Here is a 26,075-nt window from a genome sequence, read left to right on the forward strand (position 1 = left end):
GTCAATAGTTCTGCTCTGTTCTAGTTGTACTCTGTTCTTCTATCCTGTTGTATTGTGTTGTCCCCAGGTGCGCTCCCACCCTCAGTATTGGAGCCTGTGCCAGCGCACCACTGACGCCTCCTGCTGTCCCAGCTGGACCCTGGGAAACTACGTGGCTATCCTCACCAACAAGTCCTCCTGCCAGAAGATCACAGAGCGCGACGTGTCACACACCCTCAAGATCCTGCGCTCCTGCGCCAAGTACTACCACAACGGAACGCTGGGCCCCGACTGCTGGGACATGACCACACGTAGGAAGGACCAGTCCAAGTGCACCAACGTCCCACGCAAGTGCACCAAGTACAACGCCGTTTACCAGATCTTCCACTTCCTGGTGGACAAAGACTTCATGAGCCCAAAGAACACCGACTACCCTATCCCCGTCCTGAAACACGGCATGCTGTTCTCCCCCACAGAGAAAGGGGAGACCATGATGAACATTTATCTGGACAACTTTGAGAACTGGAACTGCTCGGACGGCGTCACCACCATCACAGGGATTGAGTTCGGTATCAAACACAACCTGTTCCAGGACTACCTACTGACGGATACCGTGTATCCGGCCATAGCCATAGTGATTGTGCTGGTTGTCATGTGTGTGTACACACGCTCTGTGTTCATCACCCTGATGACCATGATCGCCATCATCAGCTCCCTGATCGTGTCCTACTTCCTGTACCGTATGGTGTTCGACTTTGAATTCTTCCCCTTCATGAACCTCACAGCCCTCATCATCCTGGTGGGCATCGGGGCAGACGATGCCTTCGTCCTCTGTGACGTGTGGAACTACACCAAGTTCGACAAGCCCAATGCTGAGCTGTCGGAGACGGTTAGCATCACTCTGCAACACGCGGCCCTCTCCATGTTCGTCACCAGCTTTACCACGGCCGCCGCCTTCTACGCCAACTACGTTAGCAACATCACCGCAATCCGCTGTTTTGGCGTCTACGCCGGCACGGCCATCTTGGTTAACTACATACTGATGGTAACCTGGCTGCCAGCCGTGGTGGTGCTCCATGAGCGTTACCTGCCCAACATCTTCACCTGCTCTAAACCTCCCCCACAGCAGAGTGGGTTCTGCACCCGCACCCTCTGGGCCAACCTGTGCCAGAAGGCCAGCAAGTGCCTGTTCACCGTCTCCGAGGCCTCCCGGATCTTCTTTGAGAAGGTGCTGCCCTGTATCGTGATCAAGTTGCGCTACCTCTGGCTCTTCTGGTTCCTGGCCTTCACTGTGGGAGGGGCATACGTGGTGTGTGTCAACCCCAAGATGAAGCTGCCCTCCCTGGAGCTCTCGGAGTTCAAGGTGTTCCGCTCCTCCCACCCCTTTGAGCGTTATGACGCTGAGTACAAGAAACTGTTCATGTTTGAGAGGGTCCACCATGGGGAGGACCTGCACATGCCCATCACCATCATCTGGGGGGTCACCCCCGTGGACAACGGAGACCCCCTCAACCCTAAGAACAAAGGCAAGCTTATGCTGGACAACACCTTCAACATCGCCAGCCCAGCCTCCCAGCTGTGGATCCTCAACTTCTGCCAGAGGCTAAGGAACCAGAGCTTTGTGTTCCAGTCGGAGGAGCAGGACTTCACCAGCTGCTTCATTGAGACCTTTAAGCAGTGGATGGAGAACCGGGACTGTGAAGAGTCCTCGGTCTACCCTTGCTGCAGCCAGTCAACATTCCCCTACAAGCAGGACATCTTTGAGTTGTGTATCAAGAGGGCCATCATGGAGCTGGACCGCAGCACCAGCTTCCACCTGGACAGTAAAACCCCCGGGCCTCGCTTCGACATCAACGACACCATCCGGGCCATTGTCCTGGAGTTCCAGAGCACCTACCTGTTCACACTGGCCTACGAGAAGATGCACCAGTTCTACCACGAGGTGGACACCTGGATCCAGGAGGAGCTGAAGAACGCCCCGGCCGGGCTGAATTACGGCTGGTTTGTCAGCAACCTGGAGTTCTACGACCTGCAGGGCAGCCTATCGGACGGCACTCTCATCGCCATGGCGTTGTCCGTGGTGGTGGCCTTTGTGGTCATGCTCCTCACCACCTGGAACATCATCATCAGCCTCTACGCCATCCTCTCCATCGCTGGCACCATCTTCGTCACGGTGGGCTCGCTGGTTCTGCTGGGCTGGGAGCTCAACGTGCTGGAGTCAGTCACCATCTCAGTGGCGGTGGGTCTGTCGGTGGACTTCGCAGTGCACTATGGAGTCGCTTATCGCCTCGCCCCTGACCCTGACCGTGAGGGGAAAGTCGTCTTCTCCCTCGGCCGGATGGGTTCTGCTATTGCCATGGCGGCACTCACCACGTTTGTCGCCGGGGCGATGATGATGCCATCCACGGTGCTGGCATACACCCAGCTGGGCACCTTCATGATGCTCATCATGTGCATAAGTTGGGCCTTCGCCACCTTCTTCTTCCAGTGCATGTGCCGTTGCCTGGGCCCCCAGGGCACCTGCGGACAGATCCCCCTGCCCAAGAGGTTTCAGTGCCAGGCTTTCAAAGAGGGCACCACCAACATCCCCTCGCCCCAGGGCAAGCATGGCACCAAGTACCAACTGGACAGTCGAGGAGGGGAGGTGGAGCATGAGCATTACGAGCTGGAATCATTAACTTCAAACCCTAGGAATGAGGAGAAACCTGCAGAGGAACAGGAGGTGTGCACCCAGCTTTATAATGGAATAGCCCCCCACCCTGCCCTCTGCACACACATCCCCTTTAAGAGCAAGGCAGAGCCCGGCAGAGGGCCCTGCTCTGAAAATGGACTGGGCATACTGGCCACCAACCCCACATCCAAATGCCAGTACTCTCATAACACAACCTGCACATGTGGGGAACCCCCTCCTCCTCAGCAGTCTATGGGTATGCAGTGGACCCCCCACCCATGCACTCAAACAACCCAGGACTCCCCATGCCCCACTCCTCAGTTCCCCCTCACAGGCAGCCATGCCAACAAAGGCCAGAACCTCCTGTCTGCTCTGGATGCAGTCTACAAACCCATAGATTGCCGTATGCACTATGTACACTGTCCCCCAGCTCACTTCCACAACTGCACCCCGGGCAGGGTGCCCAGACAGGGCCCTCACAGCTGCCACCTCAGAAACTACTGTGTTCACACTGTCCCCCTCCTGGGTGGCCTCCCCAGGGACCAGAGCTCTGCCCCAGACCCAGCTGGGCTGGAGGAGTCACACCGGACTGGAGGGTCATCTGGCCCTAGTGGCTGTCCTAACACCCCAGCCCAGACTTGGACTCAAGGTCCTCCTGCCTCCCCTCTGGGATGCACGTTAGCCCACACACACACAGGCTGCTGCAGAGCCAATCATGGAACACAGAGGGCGGGAGAGAGAACGGTAAACGCTCCAAGCGATCAGAGCGTGGATAATTATGTGTCCACCACAACGCAAAAGGGCACTTGTCATAAGATGCCCAGCAACCAGGAGAAGCTTGAAACTAGTACTACTCCCATCACACGGGAAGAAAGTGTTGAAAAGTGCAAACAGAACCCCAAAAAGGAGAGGGCTTCCTCAGCCTCTCCTAAGAAACTCTGTTTTAACAGAACTTTGAAAGTAAAGTGCAATTCTGTCGAGTTTAATGTGCCAAAAGCTGAAGCCAGTGTGCCTGCTCTTGCAATAAATTCAAAACCCTCATCTGAAAGTTTATGTTGACAGCAAAGAGACTTATAAGAGAATTCTGAGATACTATATCTAAAGAGTAAACTTGTGTCATATCAAGCTATAATGTGCAGTGTCCCTGTGCAGTTAAAGTGCTTGGAATATTTCGTAGTCCCCTGTAGCTCAGTTGGTAGAGCATGGCGTTTGCAACGCCAGGGTTGTGGGTTCGTTTCCCACAGGGGGCCAGTATGAAAAATGTATGCACTCACTAACTGTAAGTCACTCTGGATAAGAGTGTCTGCTAAATGACTAAAATGTCAAAATAGACCAAGTGCCTCATGTCTTTCATCTAAAAGTATGGTCCTATCTGTTCTGTGATTACTGTATCTACTGTGCAGATAATACTGGTTTGATCAGTCAGATGTACTGTTTTTGAGTACACAGTAAATATGTGGTGTGTTTATGGAGCTCTAACATGTCTAAGGAAAGGTGAACCATTTACTTTATTCTTAGTAGACATCTTAGTAGACATCTGTTTCACATTGCCACATGCCCCTCGGTCCAATATGAAAGATGTAGTGAATGATTATAAAGTTATTTTAACACGATTGTCTGTTTTTTTCCACTGCTCCTACAGTATGAAATGAAAGTATCTCAAGGTTTTGTTCAAAGGGCATGGTTTGGAATAACAAATGGTACACCTGTTTCATTGTCTGTCTCCTGCTGGCGCCTTGAGAAGATTTGCTCTGTCTGGCCTGAGGCCACAGTGCTGTGCTGGGCTCTCATACATCACACGGACGTTTGATTTCTAATCTCCACTCCCCAAGAGCCTGAATCGCATTCCAAGCTGGTCATACACTGTATGAGACCTGCTGACGTCCTACAGCAGGGATCCTCAACTAGATTCAGCCGTGGGGCGATTTCTTTCTTGAGCGGATGGTAAGGGGGCCGGAACATAATTACAAATAATTTGTAGACTGCAAATTGACCGCAAGAAGCCCAGATATATTAGACTAAAACACAATCTCATACCTTGCTTACATTTGGATATAATCACGTCTCTATTATGCGTGGGAATACTTGGGAACAGATTTCCAAAAATAAGATCACTTGGAGCTGATTTTCTGGTGTGGGGGAGGGAATAAAACTATCTGCGTGCCAAATTCCCAGTTGCAGAACCCTGTTATAGACCATCCACACCCCTCATCCACACATGTAACTGTGAGAGTCATTTTCTAACAGTGACCACGGATGTATGTGAAAAGGGCATGAATAACAGTATAACACATATGGGTCCTATCATTTGATTTTGTAACATATCAATTACATGCTATTTTATTACCTTTCTCAGAATCTTTGGCAGTCCTTTGTTAACTCCATCCAATGAAAAGTATCCTATTCATTTACAAATTCCATTAATTTACGAATCCACAAGTCCTGTGTTTTATTTGCTGTTCTGGCTCCCACCATCCATCCCCCCTTCTAACAGGTTTCCCTGGTGGTCCAAGATCCCAGCCAAACCTTCTGCTACAGAGCAAGCATATACACCAGACCGGGCTCTGCAGGCAGTATGACTCACTACAGCACAGCATACAGATTTATAATTACACTTACAGTCTTGAATTAGTGTCAGATGCGCAGCTCTGAACTTGTATCGTAGGCTACCAGACGCCTGTAATTATCTGAGAGAGACACCAAGCTGGCACTGTAGCTCATCTCCCCTTAGTCTCTGACACCATCACCCTCTCAAAAACAAAGATCAGCAGCTACTCTTAACTTCGATCAGGGGTACAATAAAACTATGATATATTGTGAGTGAGGAGAAATTCCTTCAACGACTGCTAATTCCTCTCTAATTCCTCCCTTCACTCCCTCTCTCTTGCACACTTTCGCAAGGGTCAGACAGGAACTAGGCACGGGCGTTTATTAGCTCTAGTTCCAGCTAATACATATCCCTATCCCTGTTCAGCCTTGCCAATCACTGAGGGGTGCAGATGGGATTTTAGGTCACTCATAGGGGTGACTGTTCAAACCTCTCACCTCGCACTAGCTGGAAGCTTTTCAAAATGACATGTCTCCTGTGTAAGCTTGCCCTTGTTTACCTAGCCCCAATGTTTCTGCAGCCCTGACCCCTGACCTGAGGAATGGCACAGATACATCAGTATGTGCCTTTGACTGGGGAAGAAAGGCTGGCCACTTCTTCCCTTAGTGTGAACGTTCAATGCAAGGAGACGACTACAAGAAAGATACACTATATACACAAAAGTGTATAGTGGATACCCCTTCAAATGAGTGGATTTGGCTATTTCAGCCACACCTGTTGCTGACAGGTGTATAAAATCGAACACACAGCCATGCAATAGACAAACATTGGCAGTAGAATGGCCTTACTAAAGAGCTCAGTGACTTTCAATGTGGCACCGTCATAGGATGCCACCTTTCCAACAAGTCAGTTTGTAAAATTTCTGCCCTGCAAGAGCTGCTCCGGTCGACTGTATGTTCTGTTATTGTGAAGTGGAAACGTCTTAGGAGCAACAACGGCTCAGCCTCGAAGTGGAAGGCCACACAAGCTCACAGAACGGGACCGCCGGGTGCTAAAGCGGGTAGCGTGTAAAAATCAACTTTCCTCGGTTGCAACACTCACTACCGAGTACCAAACTGCCCCTGGAAGCAACATCAACACAATAACTGTTAGTCGGGAGCTTCATGAAATGGGTTTCCATGGCCGAGCAGCCGCACACAAGTCTAAGATCACCATGCGCAATGCCAAGCGTCGGCTGGAGTGGTGTAAAGCTACCCGCCATTAAACTCCGGAGCAGTGGAAATGTGTTCTCTGGAGTAATGAATCACGCTTCACCATCTGGCAGTCCAACGGACTAATCTGTGTTTGGCAGATGCCAGGAGAATGCTACCTGCCCCTAATGCATAGTGCTAACTTTAAAGTTTTGGGGAGGAGGAATAATGGTCTGGGGCAGTTTTTCATGGTTTGGTCTAGGCCCCTTAGTTCCAGTGAACGTAAATCTTAACGCTACAGCATACAATGACATTCTAGACAATTCTGTGCTTCCAACTTTGTGGCAACAGTTTGGGGCATGACAATGCCTCTGTGCACAAAGCAAGGTCCATACAGAAATGGTTTGTAGAGATCGGTGTGGAAGAACTTGACTGGCATGCACAGAACCCTGACCTCAACCCCATCGAACATCTTTGGGATGAATTGGAACGCTGACTGCGAGCCAGGCCTAATCTCCCAACATCAGTGCCCGACCTCACTAATCCTCTTGTGGCTGAATGGAAGCAAGTCCGCACAGCAATGTTCCAACATCTAGTGGAAAGCCTTCCCAGAAGAGTGTGGTTATAGCAGCAAAGGGGGGACCAACTCCATATTAATGCCCATGATTTTGGAATGAGATGTTCGACGAGCAGGTGTCCACATACTTTTTGTCATTTAGTGTACATGGGACAAATTGAAACACTTGTCTCAGACGGTTAACTGAAGCACTCTGATGATCTTTGCCTGAGAAATTACATTGTAAGCGGGTGAGACACCTCCTCATATCTAAGAAAGAAGACCTTCAGTCGACTCTATATCATGAAGGGCTAGCCGCTAGTCTGTGTACTCTGTATTTTAGGCAGAGAATGATGTGTGGTAACCTACAGGTAAGTACCAAAATAATGGAAACACTTGAGTAAATGAGGGATACAAAGTATATTGAAAGCAGGTTCTTCCACACAGGTGTGGTTCCTGAGTTAATTAAAGATGCATTATGCAGAAATTGTCCACACCATTTGCTTGTTGCTAAAATTCTAGTAGTTTGCCTAATTTCAGTTTGTGGCAAAACAAGCAAGTATAGTAAAAATGTTTTCCACCCCCATGAACAAAACACAAAATTATGGAATATCTTGTGGAAGAATGGTGTCGCATCTCTCCAATAGAGTTAGAATCTATGCCAAGGTGCATTGAAGCTGTTCTGTCTCTTGATGGCCCCACGCCCTATTAAAACACTTTATGTTGGGGTTTCCTTTATTTTGACAGTTACCTGTATATTGCCATGAGTTGGGTTGATTTAACCTGGTATTTCATTGTGCACAGCACATTAAAATGAGTCTATGAAGCACAGCTGTACCCTGAAGTTCACCTTACATAGCTTATATAAACATCCTGGTATCACAAATTCACATATTTTCATAAAGTTGGCTGCTCTTGCAATCTCATAGGAAGCGTCTACCAGGGGAGATAACTTGAATAATGTAGAACTTCAAACTGTAGGTGAGATATGGCTAGAAAAACAGGTGACGGAGGCAGGAATAAGATCCTAATCCTTTATCCCTCTGCTCTCTCTCCCCACGCTGGCAAGGCCACACCAGTGTTCCAAGTATTTCCAAAGGGTCAGTTGGGAAATACGTCCTCTCTCCCCTTCCCTGCCTTTCCTTTCCTGTGTGGAATGTGAAGGCTGATCCTCTGGCGGAAACATAAGATCCGTCCCTGTACAAAACACTTACAGCCCGAGCCCCAGGGGTAGATGGGAAAAGCAGTTGTGCTCTATTAAAACTCCATGCTCTTGATGGCCACTCAGGCCTGTCTTTCTCTCCGAGGACAGACAGCACTCAAAGAAGTTGACTGCAGATGCTCCATCAACTCCTTTACTACCACAAGGCCTCTAGCCTGGGTTGGGTAGGCTACCAGTACCTAAATGTTTCTGCAGTCAGCAAGTACAGAAAACTGGAAGAAACAGGCCTCTGTGGCCTTAAATGGAAATGTTTCAATATTATTTTCCCTTATCCCCTTCTGAAATAGAGATACAAATCAAAGGTACCACTGTGCGTCACTACTAACCTCTGTTTTGATATGGGCAATTCCATGGTAACGGAATTATGCTGACTCCGATTTTTCACTTTCAAATAAACCAAAAACATTGATTTCAAAGTTTAACAAACCATAGAACTCTGTGCACAAGGACTACTTTTAACAGTTTCCACTGAAAATGTTACAAAAACACATTTACAGGAAGAACTGTGCAGACACAAAGTTTGGCAACAGAATAAATCTGAGGGAGATTTTACCGTAAATCTGTTACAAAACTTTGCATCTGTGTAAATTGTCCAAGTAGTCATTGTGCATAGAGTTGTATGGTTTGTTCAACTTTGAAATCAATGGTTATTGTTTGGCATACATCAGTGTAAATCTGTTCCCGTGGAATTGCCCCTATGTATCTGACCCATACTGTTAGAGGGATTTGCATGAGAGCTCCTGTTATGCTGAATTGATGGGCTTTATATGACCCAGACTGGATGGACTGTGTTCCCTGGTCTTAGGTCTCCACCATGGGTGCCTTTATACACCAGGTCAGCTCACTGTAGATTGACCACTCCAGTCAATGGATTTCACCTCAGTTTGCACAGAAGGCATATTATTATATTTGTTTTAACAGATGTAAAATATTTGCTATGGTTAGGGGGCAGTGTTTATTACATTTTCCTGTGAGGGGAATCTGACCGGCGTGCGCCTCTGTTCCAAAAATACTACATATCCCTGAAATAACTCTAAAGGGGAGACCTGCAGTTTATTTACTTGGTAAATATTTGGTTATTATTTTCAAATTGAGCTCTAGGGTCCTTGCAAATAGACGTCTAAACATTTGTTGTGTTAATTGCCACAGGTCAGGAGAGGTTTCCGTATGTAAGTCCCAAACACTGTGACTGCTGAGAGAGGATGAATTTATTCTCAGCTCCTCCTTACGTGGACCCCAGGAAGAGTAGCTGCTACTTCAGCAACAGCTACTGGGGATCCCAATAAAAGGAAGTTACAGCAGGAAGTTTTACTCTGCCCAGTGGCATCCTGTTTTCAGACATACACTCTACATTGAGGAAGTAGGGAGGAGATAGTCACTGTTATTTTTTTATCCCCAGAACAAGTGAAAGCATGCATACAGTGTAAAAGTTCACATAAGTATTCAAGTTTAGAAGAGAAGTGTTGTTGAGAAGTGTTTTTTAATGAAAAGTAACAAAATTCTTACATTAATTATATTACAATGTGTAAATGTAAAGTAGGAGAGCATCGCATTGTACACACTGCAAAACACACTAAACAGAAGGTCATATTTCACAGGACCAATATTGGTTAATACAGGTTGAGACTGCTACCTAGTGGTAAAAAATAAGCCATGGCAAAATACAGAGGACCCTCTCCATTTTGACTGTAATCAATATGGTAACAATGATTTATGTTGTACAGACAAAAAAAAAAGATGTAATATTTCAAAGTGCAGTTCACAATACAGTGAAATATGACTTACACTTAAGCATACAGGCAGTGTAAAAATGAGTCAACAACATTAAAGATTCACTCCAGGATCTTAAGCACAACAAATTAGTAACCACAGGAGGATGGTGGCACCTTAATTGGGGAGAACGGGCTCGTGGTAATGTCTGGAGCGGAATTGGTGGAACGGTATCAAATACATGCCATTCCATTTACTCCGTTCCGGACATTATTATGAGCCATTCGCCCCTCAGCAGCCTCCTGTGTTTGTAACATATAGTAAGAATTGGATTTGTAACATATCATAGGAATTGCAACAAAATAAATGAGCACCACCTTCAAAACTACTTAAATTATACAAAAGTTGGAGAGTGCATCTTTAAGTTCCAACTGCTTGCATATTTACAAGTGTGATATCACCTTTGTTATCTTTGGCTATGTTCTTTTTGATCTTCCTGTGCTTAAGAATCTTGGACATGAGCTTCTCATAGAACCATTCTATGTCCTGTGTGTCTTCCGGCCACTGTAGGTACTCCCTCTTCTGGACAAAGGTCCTAATGGCTTCGCATTTCATCAGTCTGTAATGGGGGACTTTCCCCACGATCACCATGATGAGAAAATCTCTGTGCTCCTCCAGCATCCTGCTCTGAGCCAGGGTAAAGGCCTCCAGGCACCAGCCGTCCTTAAGGAACTCTTTAGACACAATACACACTGTCTGCCTGCTCCCAAATGTGGCATCCCTGATGTTGGACAGGTGATCTTCACCTGGGATGAAGTCTCTGGCCTCAAAGCAGCACCGGAGGATGTTCCGCTCCGCCAACTGAGAGTCCAGCCTCTTCAACAGGGCAGTTTCTACCCACTTGTAGTCGTTGTTGCTGAAGCATAAGTAAGCATTGTACCGGGGCCCATCAGCAGGAGGATTCTTCCTAGGGCCCTCCAGGATCCTGGCGATCACCTTTTTGTAAACTTTGAAGAAGGATCCACGGAGTCTAAAACAATCATTCCGACGATGATCAGGACGATGAGGGCTGAGCAGACGACGAAGAGCGAGAGCCTCAGCTCCTGAACCAGCCCCTCGTCATCCTCCTCACACGATATGACTGTGCTGTAATTCAATAGGCTGACGCCATGGAGATTTGAGGGAAAATCACAGCTGAATTCATCCACGCCAGGGTCTGGAAAAGTCACTTTAGTCCCGTTCAGCCATGTCAGAAAGTCCTCTAGGCCGCAGTCACAGTGGAATCGTTTCCTATACAGGATGATCCAGCTGAGAGAATGGAATGCCGCTGGGTCAGGAGAGGCCAGGAAATTGTAAGAGAGGTCAAATGTTTTGAGACTCCCTGGGAAAATGTCTGGTTGGAGATATGTTGGGGCGGCAGGTAGCTTAGTGGTTAAGAGCGTTGTGACAGTAACCGAAAGGTCGCTGGTTCTAATTCCTGAGCCGACTAAGTGAAAAATCTGTCGATGTGCCCTTGAGCAAGGCACTTAACCCTAATTGCTCCTGTAAGTCGCTCTGGATAAGAGCGTCTGCTAAATTACTAAAATGTAATGTATGTGAGAGAGTTGAAGTGGAGATCCATCTGAGAGAGCCTGCAGTGGGTTCAAGCTTAGATCCCGACTAAAAAGGTTGCCAAGATTTTCAAAAACATGCAAACACTCTCCCCGTGCCCATATTACCTGCAAGGCGATGTTCCTTAACTCAAGCAGAGTTAGAGAGTTTAGAGAGTTCACAGCTGGCACTGAAATATTATTGTTAAGGGTGCACCACTTTATGAAGTTGTTACCATACCAGAGAAGCTTAATGTGCATTAATTTAACTAAAACAATGTATACATCCTCTAAATTAGTTTACCTGCGAGGCCCTCTAAGGATGTGATCTTATTATCAGCCAAACGAAGAAGTTGGATGTTTGGGAGTGGTGCAAGGTAACCATCTGTACCTAGAGTTTTCTGTAAGATCAAGGACTTGTAGGTGTGGAAGTCCTGTAAATGCCTGATATCCCAATGCACCAATATGATTGTAAGATGAATCTAGTTCTAAAATATTGGGTAGATTTTCAAATGTGTAAGAATAGATTTCCCCTATAAGATTGTGTGACAGGTTCAGCCGTTGTAGATTTTCAGGCCCAAAAAACACACCCCTGTCAATCTTGTTAGTTTTGTTTTGGGCTATTGTAATGTCCTGTACCTCTCTCAGTGGACTGAATACTGCTATTGCAAAGTAAATATAAAGCATTTGGACAAATCTAGAATCTTGACGGCACTATTCTTGAGGCCCTCAAATTGTTGCCTGTCTGGGTCTTTGACGTTGCTGAAACCAAATTATTTTCCCATGGTGCTGTGTTTTAGAATAAGATGGTGAATTTTGGTCCCTCGGATTGCATTGAAAAACAGTTTTGCCTTGTCCACATTGAATCCATTGGACGATAAGTCAAGTATCTCCATGGACATGTTCCGTAAGGGATTTCCGCATATTTTCCAGTCAAAGCCATACTGAGTCATGCTATTCAGTTGGATGCTGCTCAAGTCAAGGAGCCAAAATTGTTTGCCTTGAAAGCCAAGCAAATCTTCCTCACATATGCATGTCATCCTGTTTAGGGTAACATTTAGCTCTTGGAAATCTATCATGTTCACAAAGAACAGTGCAGGTTGGATTATTTTCATCTGGTTACCATACAGATCTAGCATTTCCAAGGAGACCAGGGGTCTGAGATAGTCGCCCTCTAATACAGATTCAGTCAGCTCACAATTATATAGAGAGAGAGTTCTCAGGTTAGACAGTCCCACAAACCCATCTGGTTCGATCTGTAAACCTGAGTTATGTCCTAAATAGAGCTTTACCAAGTTTGCCAGCCTTTGAAACGTGTTAGTTCTTATAATAAGCCCATTTACTCATTGCCAACTGAGGTCCAGTTCCTTTAACCCTTCAAGCCCAGAGAAGGATGTCTCATTGATCTCACTGATGTAGTTTACACTCATATACACAAAGGTAATGTATGGAGGCAGCAGAGGGACCGGATGTAGAGACTGTGGTGCAAGCTGCTATAGAGCCATATAGTGGGCATCTTGGGGTGCCTTTCACCACCTGCAGGTATACTCCAAAGATAGCCAGCAGTATAAGGTTCCTCATCATCCCCCCCTGACAGAAAGTAGAAAATAATGCAAATTATTAAAAGATAATTAAAATGATTGTTATGACATAACAGGGCTATAGTCCATAAATTCATTTGATGGATATATCAGTCTTGGAGTATCTGCTTCAGATTAGACATCCTTGGCTATAGGGAATTCACATTTAACTGTCTCTTTGCATTGAAAGATCCATAGTCCACTGGCTTTGTCCCAACCTGATAATGAAAATCCTTTATTTGTGTGCTGAGTACACAGCCTTACTCTAGTCTGGTGTCACAAGGCTTACATAGGGATGTTTGTATTATATGAATGAATCACTTCTACCCCCAAGTGTGTAAACCAATGAGAGTGCCTCTGGCAATTTAATTATGGCCTCGTTTGATGTGGCTGAACAATTATCACGAGACCTATTATGCGGCCAGTAAAATTGTTTTAAAGGGGCAATCTGGAATTCAAAAACTCTGACACTCTTCTGGCAAACAACTGAGGGATGGGGCTGGAGAAATGTAACCACTCTCAAATAGATGGTGCTATGGATGCAAGGACTGACCATCCATGACATCATAATTACAGTTTTAACCATGTTTTGAAGCTATAGTGTTTGTTTACAGTTAAATATTTTACAAACAATGGAGTAAAACAAGCTTCTATTTTGGGTTATGATGGGGTAAGACAGAACTAAGCTCTTGAGTAATTTATAAAATACAGTATGTTCTTCAAGAATCAGAAAATGGATGTAGGTGTCACGGATCCCCCAGGTACTGCTGCGTTCACCAGCTCCGGAGGTCTACGTCACCGGCCTTCTAGGTGTCACTGACCTGGATCATTACCACCAACCCCGGACTGTCTTGTTTCATTACGCACACCTGGTTCCCATTCCCCCTGATTAGTATGTGTATATATGTGCCTTCTCTTCTCCATTGTCCTTGTTGAATACTGTCCCATGTCCGTTGGTCTCGTGAGTACCTATGCTCTGTTGTATCGGCTTTCGTGCTACGTGTTACAGTACATTGTATTATGGTTAACATGCCGTGTAATTGTGCACTTGTTATTACGGGTCTCGTCCCGTGTTTTATTTAGAGGTTTACACCTCGCTCTTTTGTTTGGGTTACATCCCTGTGATATATATGTGTTTGTTTTGGACTTTGACCACGTCATTTTTCATGACATACCTTTTGTTGGGTAGAGAACTAAAAAAAACTATTACGTATTCCTGTGCCTGTCTTCTATCATTATACAATGTGACAGTAGGCCTACCATTCCCAGTATCCCCCTTGAAATGTACTTAATGAGGCTACAATTATTTGACATTCAATAAAGTTGTCATCTAAAGAACTGTGAGGTCCTAATATGACTTCAAGATGACAGCAATTGTTGCAGCCTGGTGCGTCAATTAGTAAAGTTGTCTTTGGGCAATGTAACCATTCAAGTAGGCATAGGCATATAATCTATGACATCTAATTTGTTGAAGTGGACATACTGTATGCCACGACCCCCCCCAAAACAATGTTCTCTATCTATCAACAACTATACACGGTAATGCACTTATTATAGTAAACAGTAAGCTAAAGGTAAAGGTTGTGGCTTACCTAAACACTCGTCGAGCTGCTGAGCCTTTGTTTACAGGATAGGCTACTCCTTTCGCAGATACTGTAACTCGAAGCACTGTTTTTCACAAACTCCTCCCCTGAAACTGACTGAAATGTTCTTATCCAACAATGTTTGAGAGTTAATTACACAATAATCTGACTTCTGACTGACTTTAAATTCAGTTTTTATAGTCCAGTGGTCTTGGTAATTCAAACCCTCTTGAAATACACAGGGACATTTTTTTTCCCTCTGTGTCAACATGTTGCGCAATATTGTGTCAATTTCCCAAATAACTGCAGAATTTCTTCTTTACAGACCACCAATGAGCTGACATTGCAAAGTTGTAGAAGTTCATCATGTGCATTCGAAATTATGGAGTTTGCAATGCATTACATTGTTATTACACATTATGCTAATTACATGTGTAGAACCAGGGGAACTTTCTTTCTGTCTCAATACTCCATATAGTAGTATACAATCCGATAGCCTGGGCTACTTAAAGACCCACTCCCTCCTTTTGATGGGATGAAGGTCAATGTTAAATCCTTAGTGAAGTGGACGCCAAGGAACTTGAACGAATGAATGGCAGTAGAGGCAGAGGTGATGCATTTATTGCTAGCTAGCTAACAAAAATAGCCTACAGTGTAAATAAAATCTTCAAATTAATTATGTAACACAATATCTTATCACAGCACTGACATTCAGAGACCTGTCCCGAAGCCACTCCTGCGTTGTCTTGGCTGTGTGGTTAGGGTCATTGTCCTGTTGAAAGGTGAACCTAAGAACCAGTCTGAGGTCCTGAGCGCTCTGGGGCAGGTTTTCATCAAGGATCTCTCTGTACTTTGCTCCGTTCATCTTTCCCTCGATCCTGACAGTCCCTGCCGCTGAAGAACATCCCCACAGCATGATGCTGCTACCACCGTGCTTCACCGTAGGGATGTATCAAGGTTTCCTCCAGACGTGACGCTTGGCATTCAGGCCAAAGTGTTCAATCTTGGTTTCATCAGACCAGAGAATATTGTTTCTCATGGTCTGAGAGGCCTTTTGGTGACTTTTGGCAAAATCCAAGCGGGCTGTCATGTGGCTTCCGTCTGGCCACTACCATAAAGGCCTGATCGGTGGAGTGCTGCAGAGATGGTTGTCCTTCTGGAAGGTTCTCCCTTCTCCACAGAGGAACTCTGGAGCTCTGTCAGAGTGACCATCGGGTTCTTGGTCACCTCCCTGACCAAGGCCCTTCTCCCCCGATTGCTCAGTTAGGCCGGGCGGACAGATTTAGGAAGAGTCTTGGTGGTTCCAAACTTCTTCCGTTTAAGAATGTTGGAGGCCACTGTGTTCTTGGGGACCTTCAATGCTGCAGACATTTTTTGGTACCCTTCCCCAGATCTGTGCCTCGACACAATCCTGTCTCGGAGCTCTATGGACAATTCCTTGACCTCATGGCTTGGTTTTTGCTCTGACATGCACTGTCAACTGTGGGACCTTATATAGACAGGTGTGTGCCTTTCCAAATCATGTCCAATCAATTGAATTTACCACAGGTGGACTCCAATCAAATTGTAGAAACATCTCAAGGATGATCAATGGAAACAGGATGCACCTGAGCTCAATTTCGAGTCTCATAGCAAAGGGTCTGAATACTTATGTAAATAAGGTATTTCTGTTTTTTATTTATAATACATTTGCAAATTTTTTCGCTTTGTTATTATGGGTTATTGTGTGTAGATTGATGAGGAATTTTGTTTATTTAATCAATTTTAGAAAAGGCTGTAACGTAACAAAATGTGGAAAAAGTGAAGGGGTCTGAATACTTTCCGAATGCACTGTATACACACCATTTACAAACCCACACACGTTCACATACACTACATACGCACACATACACATTGCACGCGCATACCGACACAACAGAAACACACATAAATACACATTAATCACATATCCGCACACACACACACACACACACACACTTTTGAACTCATCATTTTCTGCTGCTACTCAGTTCTTTATTTTACTCGTATTATTATCTATCCTGATGCCGTCACTTTACCCTGCCTTCATATACATATCTTCCTCAAGTACCTCGTACCTCTGCACATTGATCTGGTACTGGTACTCCCTGTATATAACTCCATTTGTGTGTATTTAATTTTATTCCTCTTGTGTTACTATTCTATTTCTAAACTTAGCATTGTTGGGAAGGGCTCTTAAGCAAGCATTTCATGGTAAAGTCTACACCAGTTGTATTCTGCGCATGTGACCAAGATGGCTGCCATTTTGGACCCATTATGGAACTTTAAGGGGTTTATGACATAGACCCTCTAGTAATATAGAGGGCTTGCAGTCGCGTCACAAATCACCTAGCAACCACACCAGGCGCCATGTTTGAAGACCAGAGTCAGTCTGGTGGAAGTCCTCCAATCGTCCACATGGTTGGCTGAATTTTGCTTCCACCGGAAACTTCTGGAAGATTGCCTATTATTTCCCTTTTCTAAGGACCGGGAAAACGGAGGCAGTGGGAGAACCTATTCAAGTACACTACCGGTCAAAGGTTTTAGAACACCTCAAGGGTTTTTCTTTATTTTTACTATTTTCTACATTGTAGAATAATAGTGAAGACATCAAAACTATGAAATAAAACTTTAGTAGTGTATGTAAATACATTTTGAAAATGATAGCTACAGGAACTATGTTTGCAGGCTAACTCGAATGACCTAACATAATTTTCGCTAGCTTGCTAGCTAACTTTACATACTCTACAGCTAGCCAAGTTAATTAAATATCACTAGCTAGCTAACTTCATATTAGCTAGTTAGCTAGCTATCTTGACATATTTATCATTGTAACTCAAAATGCATTTGTAGCTAGCGAACAGCCATGGAAGAGGGGGAAAGGATTAGCTAGCAGTTCCAGCTGTCAGAGAAGGGAGAGTAGGCTACTCTGGATAGAGCACTTACCTTTGTGGGAGGACAGTATGAAAATATTCTACAGTTCCAGTCCCTAGCGAAAAAAACTTAGGACAAAGAGATATAGCAACATAATATTCAGTGCTGTCTAATTTGAGCATAACGCAGCCTGTTTCTTTGTGATGTTTTCTGTCCTCAGATACAGTGAGCTGTGATACCCTGTCTGCAGATGAAGAGGTCCCAATGAATGTCCCAAGAGAATAGGGGTGTGTCCTTGTATACCATGGATTAGAGGTCTTCACGGTTTCAACAGACCCGAAATTCTGAAGGAGACAAACCCGAGCGTGTCCTGGTCCTAAATTTGGTCGGATATAATTTCCACGGGTCTCGGGTATGTGCAATTAAAATGTATTTACTAGGGGTGTAACGATTCATCTACTACATCGATGTATCGATTTATATTCATATGATCCAACTACATCGATCTGTGCGCGGCGAGTTGGCCTTTTGGACAACATATATCGATCTAACATCGTTTTAAAATGTAATAAATCGATTGTATCGATACTAGGAAATAACCTATTGGATTTAAGCACGTCAGACTTTATATGCAGGGGTGCACATAACTGGTACGCAGATACGCAAGCGCGACAAAAATCAGGAATGCGTAATGCCACTTGTGTTACTACGCGCCGTTGCGTACTTGACCGATCTTCTCATCTAACCTTACACATGACATGGTGCTTGTCAACTACTGTCAGGGATGTCCAAAAAGCAACAGACATTAAGCAGCCTTTTTGGCGTTTCGCCACCTACAAAGAAACGCCAACTGGAGCCAGAGCCGAAGAAAATACTTTTTTCGGAAAAGTGGCTCCAAGATGTGCAGTGGCTTGAAGCTAACGATGAGCGCACTGAAATGTGGTGCAAGATTTGCCGCTCAAATCCACATCTAGCAGACAAAACAGGTGCATTTTATAAAGGCTCAAAGAATTTCAACCATCCTTTATTTGACCAACATGAAAAGAGCAAGGAGCACACGAATGTGGCGCAAGCCATTGCTAAAAGCTAGCCGAGAATAAATGCATAAAGCTAAACACGCACGTCCCATGTCTTCCTATTCTGAGGATGTTCCTTTACTGAATGCTTTTTGATGGATCTGAGGACATCACAAAAACTGAGCAGGAAATAGTTTACATTGTGTCTGTGTCCAGCAATGGAGAGTTTACTTCGGACTTTATTGGACTGATTGAATTGGGTGCTGACCGAACCGCACAGGCCATAACAGACGGACTTGTGAGACTTTTCCAGGACACAGGCTTGGATGACTGGACAACAAAGTTGGTCGCTGTGTGCACAGACGGGGCTGCTGTCAACGTAGGTATGGGTAAGTTTCATAATACCAGATGGTCTGCATGGAGGCATGAAACACTGTTAAAAATATCAAGACTATTGCCAGCCATTAAAATGCAACTGGTTACCAGGTATTTATTTCAGTCACACTGGTTGAATTTTTGGCTAAAAGGTTACTGAATCGATTTCAAGTCACTGAATCGTTTCGGATCGTATCGTTCTAAATGAACCAATATCGTCCTTGAATCGTATCGACAACCACGAATCGTGATTAAAACGAATCGTTACACCCCTAGTATTTACCGACTGGACCCGATTGGACCTGTCCTCTGTTAATTTAGTGTTTGTGTGATGAGAACTGCGCAAGCTTGTTATCAGCCAATTGCAACTCAATAAAACCTATAGCTTATATCCAGCTGAAACTGGTTCCGGCTGCTCACCTCACATGCGCCTGCTGCTGAGGAGAGAGAGCGCAAGTAAAAGGAGCCTTGGCCTAGTGCAGGGTTTCCCAAACTCTATCTTGGCTCTTATCAATTGTTTAGTCGTTATACTATTGCAAATCATCATTAATATTATTATTATTATTATTATTATTATTATTGTAGGCCTATTTAATAATCTAAACCAGTTCTTTTAAATAGCCTATACAAAAAGTGTTTTGTTTCATTTTGTTGAGAAAGTTTAATTGGCTAAATTAAGTTCTGTCTTTAATTTTTTGTTCCGTATTTAGTTTAAGGTTAAAAGTAGGCCTGTTATAAACTAAATAGCACTAGCCTATTACTGTCATTTGTTGGGTATGCCTTTGTTGGTATTTGTTGGTAATTAATTTAATGATGCAATATAATACCCTGTTCATTATTCCCAATAAACAATGACTTAACTTACTTTTGACATTACCCTAATAAAGGTAAGCAACTTGTGTGAAGGTTTGGTGTGGTATGGCTCTTATTAGGCTTACAGTAGCTACAGCAGGGCTATGACGGCAGTGCGCACCGGCACTCTAACTGACTCCGACAGTTGAACTTGTTGTGAGGAAGAATGTTTTAGGACTACCAGAGTTAGCCTACTCCCTTAATCCAACAATATAATGCTTATCTTTATAGAATATATTCTGATCGAAAATTAACGAATTAGCCTCTTTCTGTACGCCTATATGTATCTGTATAGCAGTAGTGGCCTATCTGACAATAAAGAAATCCATGTCGATGTCGGGAACATGGGGCCGGCATACCTTTCTCTCGGTCTCTCTAGGGCTAGGCCTAAGCTTGTCTCCTTTAATATGTATTTTTAAAATATGAATATCATACAGTGGACGCCTAGGCCTATAGGCCTATATGCATGCCATGCCCTGGTGCATGTGTCGCTCAAATCTCCAGCAGCTGAACGGTGAGGTAGACAACTATTGTTTTAGGAATGTAAAAAACAATAGAACAATAGACTATAAGGTTTTGAATATTCTACACATAGAACGTTTATGTCATTTTTTATAGGCAGTTTTTAAGGACACATAACTGTGGATCATTTGGCCAATATCGCTTATTTATTGATAGCGTTGACAGCGCCCAGTTGGAGGTTTCTTTATCTCTCTTTCTCTCGGATCTTTACCGGTCTCTAGGATCACTGGTCTGTCTGGGCCTGTTTTCCACGGTCCTTTTCGGAACGGGTCTGACTGTCCTCAGGTCCATGCGGAATGGGTCTCCCTTTAAAAAAAAAAGCATATTGGGTCGGGTGGGAAAGCCACGGATTAATTTCGGAACAGATCCAACTTTTTGGACCCATGAATACCTCTACATTTGATTATATGTGTACCTAGAACCATGTTTTCATCCACAGTTTTTATGCGAGTAAAGTCATACCTTATAAAAAAAAATCCTGACAGCTGTGATGGAAACAGGAAGTTTCGGTACAATTTTATAACTGCGGACAGATCATTTGTTCGTTCCACATGGTGTGATCTTTTTGTCAGTAAAATCCATTATGTGAGAAATAGCAGTGCAAACACTTTATGTGCATATATTGATATAATAACCCATAGCCACCGGAAATAGGGGTGCTAAGGGTGCTGCACCACCCCCTGAAAAATCGGAATAAATAACAAATATTAATACATATGTTTTTTTCACAAAAGTAGTGCACTGGGCCTTTAATAGTCCTGTATTAGTGGACCATTACAGCCATCTGTAGCAGGGGCAAAACAATTAAATCTGCACTGCTCATTGAGGGCCTGATGATTAGTTCACAAGTTGAATCAGGTGTACTTGTTAGGGGCTACAATAAAATGGTGGACTGTTGGGAGTACTTGAGGACTGGAGTTGTGAACCGCTGGCCTACGGTATGATGGCATTAGCCTTAAAGGCTCTGCATGGTCAATCCGACATTTGCAGTGACTGTACTGCATTTACTGCGATGCGGCCACCGCAGAAGTCAATGCATTCATACTTCTTGCTCTTTGGAGAAAAGCAGAGCTGTTGTGAAGGAAGTTGTCAAGGAAGTGAGTTTGTGTTTATACAGGACCTCTTGCCCCCACCTACTGTCAACCAATCATGCAATGCGGAGCTATATGGAGCCCTCTGCATTGTTACAACATTTGTGAGGTGCATGGCGATGCGGTACAGAGCTTGATTTGGCCTCCGGAAGCTCCGCAATTGCATCAAACCGTCCATACTGATTCTCTGGATCGCATTTCCAGAGCACACATAAATTGGCTTTTATTGGCGTTTGCAATGCACCCCTTGACATTGTGCATCTGAAGCAGAGAATAGCTTAACTCACACATTGTTTACATATTAATTGTTCCGCTCTATGTTCTCAATTTAAAAACAACACCTGTAGGCAATGTATATGAGGCTAATCATTATACTAGGTTTTGTACATGCCTTGTGCTGACAATTGTTTAGTGCAAATCCAACCCTTGTAATCTAGGTGGTGAAATGTCTGGAAGCAGGAGATTATGGGATCCTTAGCTTAAAACATACATACAACTACTACTACCAAGTTCATGCCAGATACTTTTCTCCAAGAAGATCTGAGTGGCACTTGGAGGTGCCACTGTGATAATGAAGATGGTTTGACAAAGGCTACCACAACAATTACATTGTCTATGCTAAATGTGTTTAAATTATCAAATAAATAATAGTTAGGCTATAAGAAATATATTTTATTCAATGGGGTGGGGCAAGGCAAAGTGAAGATGAAAAACAAAATACTTTTCATTTCACCAATACAACCATATAGCATATTATACAGTATGTTTACAAGATCATAAACAATAGTATTTTACATGTTCCAAATTACATTTTATATATTCATATGTTTTAGGGGTCACTTTTGTCAATCAAAGTGAAGGTGCTCTCTCCTCAAATGGCACAACAGAAATATTCAGATTGACCAAAGCACAGCACATGACAACCATCTTGTATAACTGAGGGATGTCTCCTTTCATATCCAAAGCACAGCATATGACAACCATCATGTATAACTGAGGGATGACTCCTTTCATATTTGGAAAAGGTGTTTTAGTGTCATATTAAGATTAAATATGTTGTTGGGCTGGAATAGGGCTGTTATGGTGACCGTATTACCGCCACACCGTGGTCACAAGTCATGATGGCAGTCAAATTCCATGTGGCTGTTTAGTCACGGTAATTAGGCTTCTCCAAGCCCTGATGATGCTGATGGTCATTAGTAGCCTACCAAACGTGCTAACTGCCTGGTACTCAGCACTCTATTTCCCCTCTAATCACTCTAACATCAATGCAAATGTAATAGAAAATCTAATCAAACACTTAATAAGAGCCCATGAGCTCATGTTGCCCAACATTTATATAGGCTATGCAATTGCGTGAGAAAACAGAGTAATGGCCTCTATTAAAAAGAGGAGGATCCCATCAGCTTTCTTTAGGCTAGGCCTACTATATTTATTTCTCAACTTTCCTAATATTAAGCACATTGCTTCTCTTTACAACAGGAGTATAGCCTACCTGGCTGGCATGAAAATTAAACACTGAAAAAGTGTCCTCCATTTAACTATTTAAGTGCATAGATGTACATGTATTGTTTTCCCGCTGCCCCTGTTTCGAGACAGGTGCATGAGAATGGTCCATTCTGAATCAAAACAAATTTCACAAATATATTATTTAGTATATATAAAACCAAGATTAAATCTTGGCATGGGTCCTCAGATCCTCAAAAGGTTCTACAGCTGCACCATCGAGAGCATCCTGACTGGTTGCATCAGTGCCTGGTATGGCAACTGCTCGGCCACCGACCGCAAGGCACTACAGAGGGTAGTGCATACGGCCCAGTACATCATTGGGGCCAAGCTTCCTGCCATCCAGGACCTCTATACCAGGCGGTGTCAGAGGAAGGCCCTAAAAATTGTCAAAGACTCCAGCCACCCTAGTCATAGACTGTTCTCTCTGCTACCGCACGGCAAGCGGTACCGGAGCGCCAAGTCTAGGTCCAAAAGGCTTAACAGTTTCTACCCCAAGCCATAAGACTCCTGAACAGCTAATCAAATGGCGACCCAGACTATTTGCATCCGGTCCTTCACCTGCATGATCATCTCAGACCAGCCACCCGGACAGCTGATGACAGTGTGGGTTTGCACAACCGAAGAATTTCTGCACAAACTGTCAGAAACCGTCTCAGGGAATTTAATCTGCCTGCTCGTCGTCCTCACCAAAGTCTTGACCTGACTGCAGTTTGTCGTCGTAGCCGTCTTCAGTGGGCAAATGCTCACCTTCGATGGCCACTGGCACGCTGGTGAAGTGTGCTCTTCACGGATGAATCCCGGTTTCAACTGTACCGGGCTGATGGCATCGTGTGGGCGAGCAGTTTGCTGATGTCAACGTTTTGAACATGGTGGCGGTGGGGTTATGGTATGGGCAGGCATATGCTACGGACAACGCACACAATTGCATTTTATCGATGGCAATTATGAATGCACAGATCCTGAGGCCCATTGTCCTGCCATTCATCCGCCACCATCGCCTCATGTTTCAGCATGATAATGCACTGTAAGGATCTGTACACAATTCCTGGAAGCTGAAAATGTCCCAGTTCTTCCATGGCCTGCATACTCACCAGACATGTCACCCATTGAGCATGTTTGGGATGCTCTGGATTGACATGTATGACAGCATGTTCCAGTTCCTGCCAATATCCAGCAACTTTGCACAGCCATTAAAGAGGAGTGGGACAACATTCCACAGGCCACAATCAACAGTATGATCAACTCTATGTGAAGGAGATATGTCGCACTGCATGAGGCAAATGGTGGTCACACCAGATACTAACTGGTTTTCTGATCCACGCCCCTACCCTTTTTAAAGGTATCTGTGACCAACAGATGCATATCTATATTCCCAGTCATGTGAAAGCCTGTCACGCCCTGGCCTATAGAACTCTAGCTAGTTTGGTCAGGGTGTGAATATATTCTAGGTTTTGTATTTCTATGTTTGGCCGGGTGTGGTTCCCAATCAGAGGCAGCTGTCGCTCGTTGTCTCTGATTGGGGATCATACTTAGGCAGCCAGTTTTCCTGCCTGCGTTGTGGGATTTTGTTATGTTCATGTTTAGGCTAGTGTGTTAGCCTTTGGACCGTCACGGTTAAGTTTGTTGTTTTGGTTACTGTTTCGTGTGTTTATTAGTTAATAAACATGTTCGCCGTTCAGCTGCACCTTGGTCTGTCCCGTTCCTTAATGTACGTGACAAAGCCATAGATTAAGGCCTAATACATTTATTTAAATTGACTGATTTCCTAATGAACTGTAACTTAGTAAAATGAAATTGAAATTGTTGCATGTTGTGTTTATATTTTTGTTCAATGTATTTATATTGTTTTTATGTATATATATTTTGTGCGTTGTGAGACAAAGCACTGCTAACGAGACTCCAAACTGGTTATAATTGCACATTGAGACAACCCCTCGTTCTCTTAACAGCATTTTTGTGGTGAATTTGTAATGATATTATTTCATGCTGTCAGTGGACAGATGTGGTTTTGGTGTAAAGCGCATTACCTCTCATCCTGTTAAACTGTTGTTCCAATCTATGTCATTGAAATTAATTTGTGAAACGTATGTTATGTGTATAGACAGAGACAATGTTCAACGGACATTTTTGTACTAGTGTCTAGAGTGGGTTCGCTCAGCATCCGGGGATGTTCTTTCGGAGTTGGTTTGCTCCACAGGTAGGGGTGTTCTTGTAGAACCAAGTCTACAGACACATACAGCAGGCTGGAAAAGACTGGTAGAGACGGGAGGACAGACTCACTCACTGAGTGGTTTGGTGCTTTGCTTTCCTACTAACACAGCTGTGTGTTTGGACAGCTAACAGTTACTGTCTGCCTGGCCTGTTGTATCAGAACTACAGCCTGATGGTGCGCTGACGTCATGGTCTGGGTTTGACTAGTACTGTCTGGTTTGTCACTGTTTAGTTTGACTACAACATTTACATTTTAGTCATTTAGCAGACGCTCTTATCCAGAGCGACTTACAGTTAGTGAATACATATATATTTATTTTTTTATACTGGCCCCCCGTGGGAATCGAACCCACAACTCTGGCGTTGCAAACGCCATGCTCTATCAACTGAGCTACATCCCTGCCGGCCATTCCCTCCCCTACCCTGGACGACGCTGGGCCAATTGTGCGCCGCCCATGAGTCTCCCGGTCGCGGCCGGCTGCGACAGAGCCTGGATTACAAGAATAATACATGTTAAAGATTTGTAGTGCTGAGTGATTAACCGATATGTTGGTTCGTTTTCGTTTTTTATCAACTAATTGACCTACATCAGTTCAATTATTTTAATTCCATTTCCTTCGGGGGTTTTTCTGTGAGCTCAATGCACACATTGTGTAGTTTCTCTAGAGATAAATCTGCTCAAATCCGAACTGTGCAATGTAGTAGGGAGTTGTAGTTTCCAACAGGACAAAACTCGACAGTTTAGTGCAGAAAACGTGATAATTAACTACAATTATCATAATTCATTGCACGGCGGTGTTTCTTTTACACCTGCTACGTTAAGTTAGTGTGGGGCAGACGCCGAGAGAAGAGAATGAAGAATGTGTGATGAGAGGGATAGAAAGAAGTTGCTTTACAAGTTATCTGTACCTGAAAATACATGATCTAAGTGATTGAGTTGGTATTCAGCAGTCATAAAAGTATGCCTTATTTACTTTGA

General features: G+C 44.2%; 1 protein-coding gene and 2 pseudogenes across 4 annotated transcripts in view; 1 reads left to right on the forward strand and 2 right to left on the reverse strand.

Annotated features, from left to right (window-relative positions):
* Positions 1-4,263, forward strand: part of LOC311106939 (protein dispatched homolog 1-like) — a 29,730-nt gene extending 25,467 nt beyond the window's left edge. For both annotated transcript variants that reach the window (XM_084149342.1, XM_084149341.1), the window contains exon 8: positions 68-4,263. In XM_084149342.1, coding sequence (XP_084005468.1) covers positions 68-3,709 — 3,642 coding nt within the window. In that variant the 3' untranslated portion in view covers positions 3,710-4,263. The remainder of the gene's footprint in view (positions 1-67) is intronic.
* Positions 4,264-8,780: 4,517 nt separating this feature from the next.
* LOC311106788 (toll-like receptor 5) lies at positions 8,781-11,396 on the reverse strand (annotated as a pseudogene). Its single transcript has one exon. The product of its transcript is annotated as a toll-like receptor 5 (transcript).
* A 394-nt stretch (positions 11,397-11,790) lies between these two features.
* Positions 11,791-14,418, reverse strand: LOC311106579 (toll-like receptor 5; annotated as a pseudogene). The gene has a single exon. The product of its transcript is annotated as a toll-like receptor 5 (transcript).
* Positions 14,419-26,075: the final 11,657 nt, after the last annotated feature.

This window comes from Coregonus lavaretus (assembly GCF_964263955.1).
Source record: "Coregonus lavaretus genome assembly, chromosome: 31".
Lineage (NCBI taxonomy): Eukaryota > Metazoa > Chordata > Actinopteri > Salmoniformes > Salmonidae > Coregonus > Coregonus lavaretus.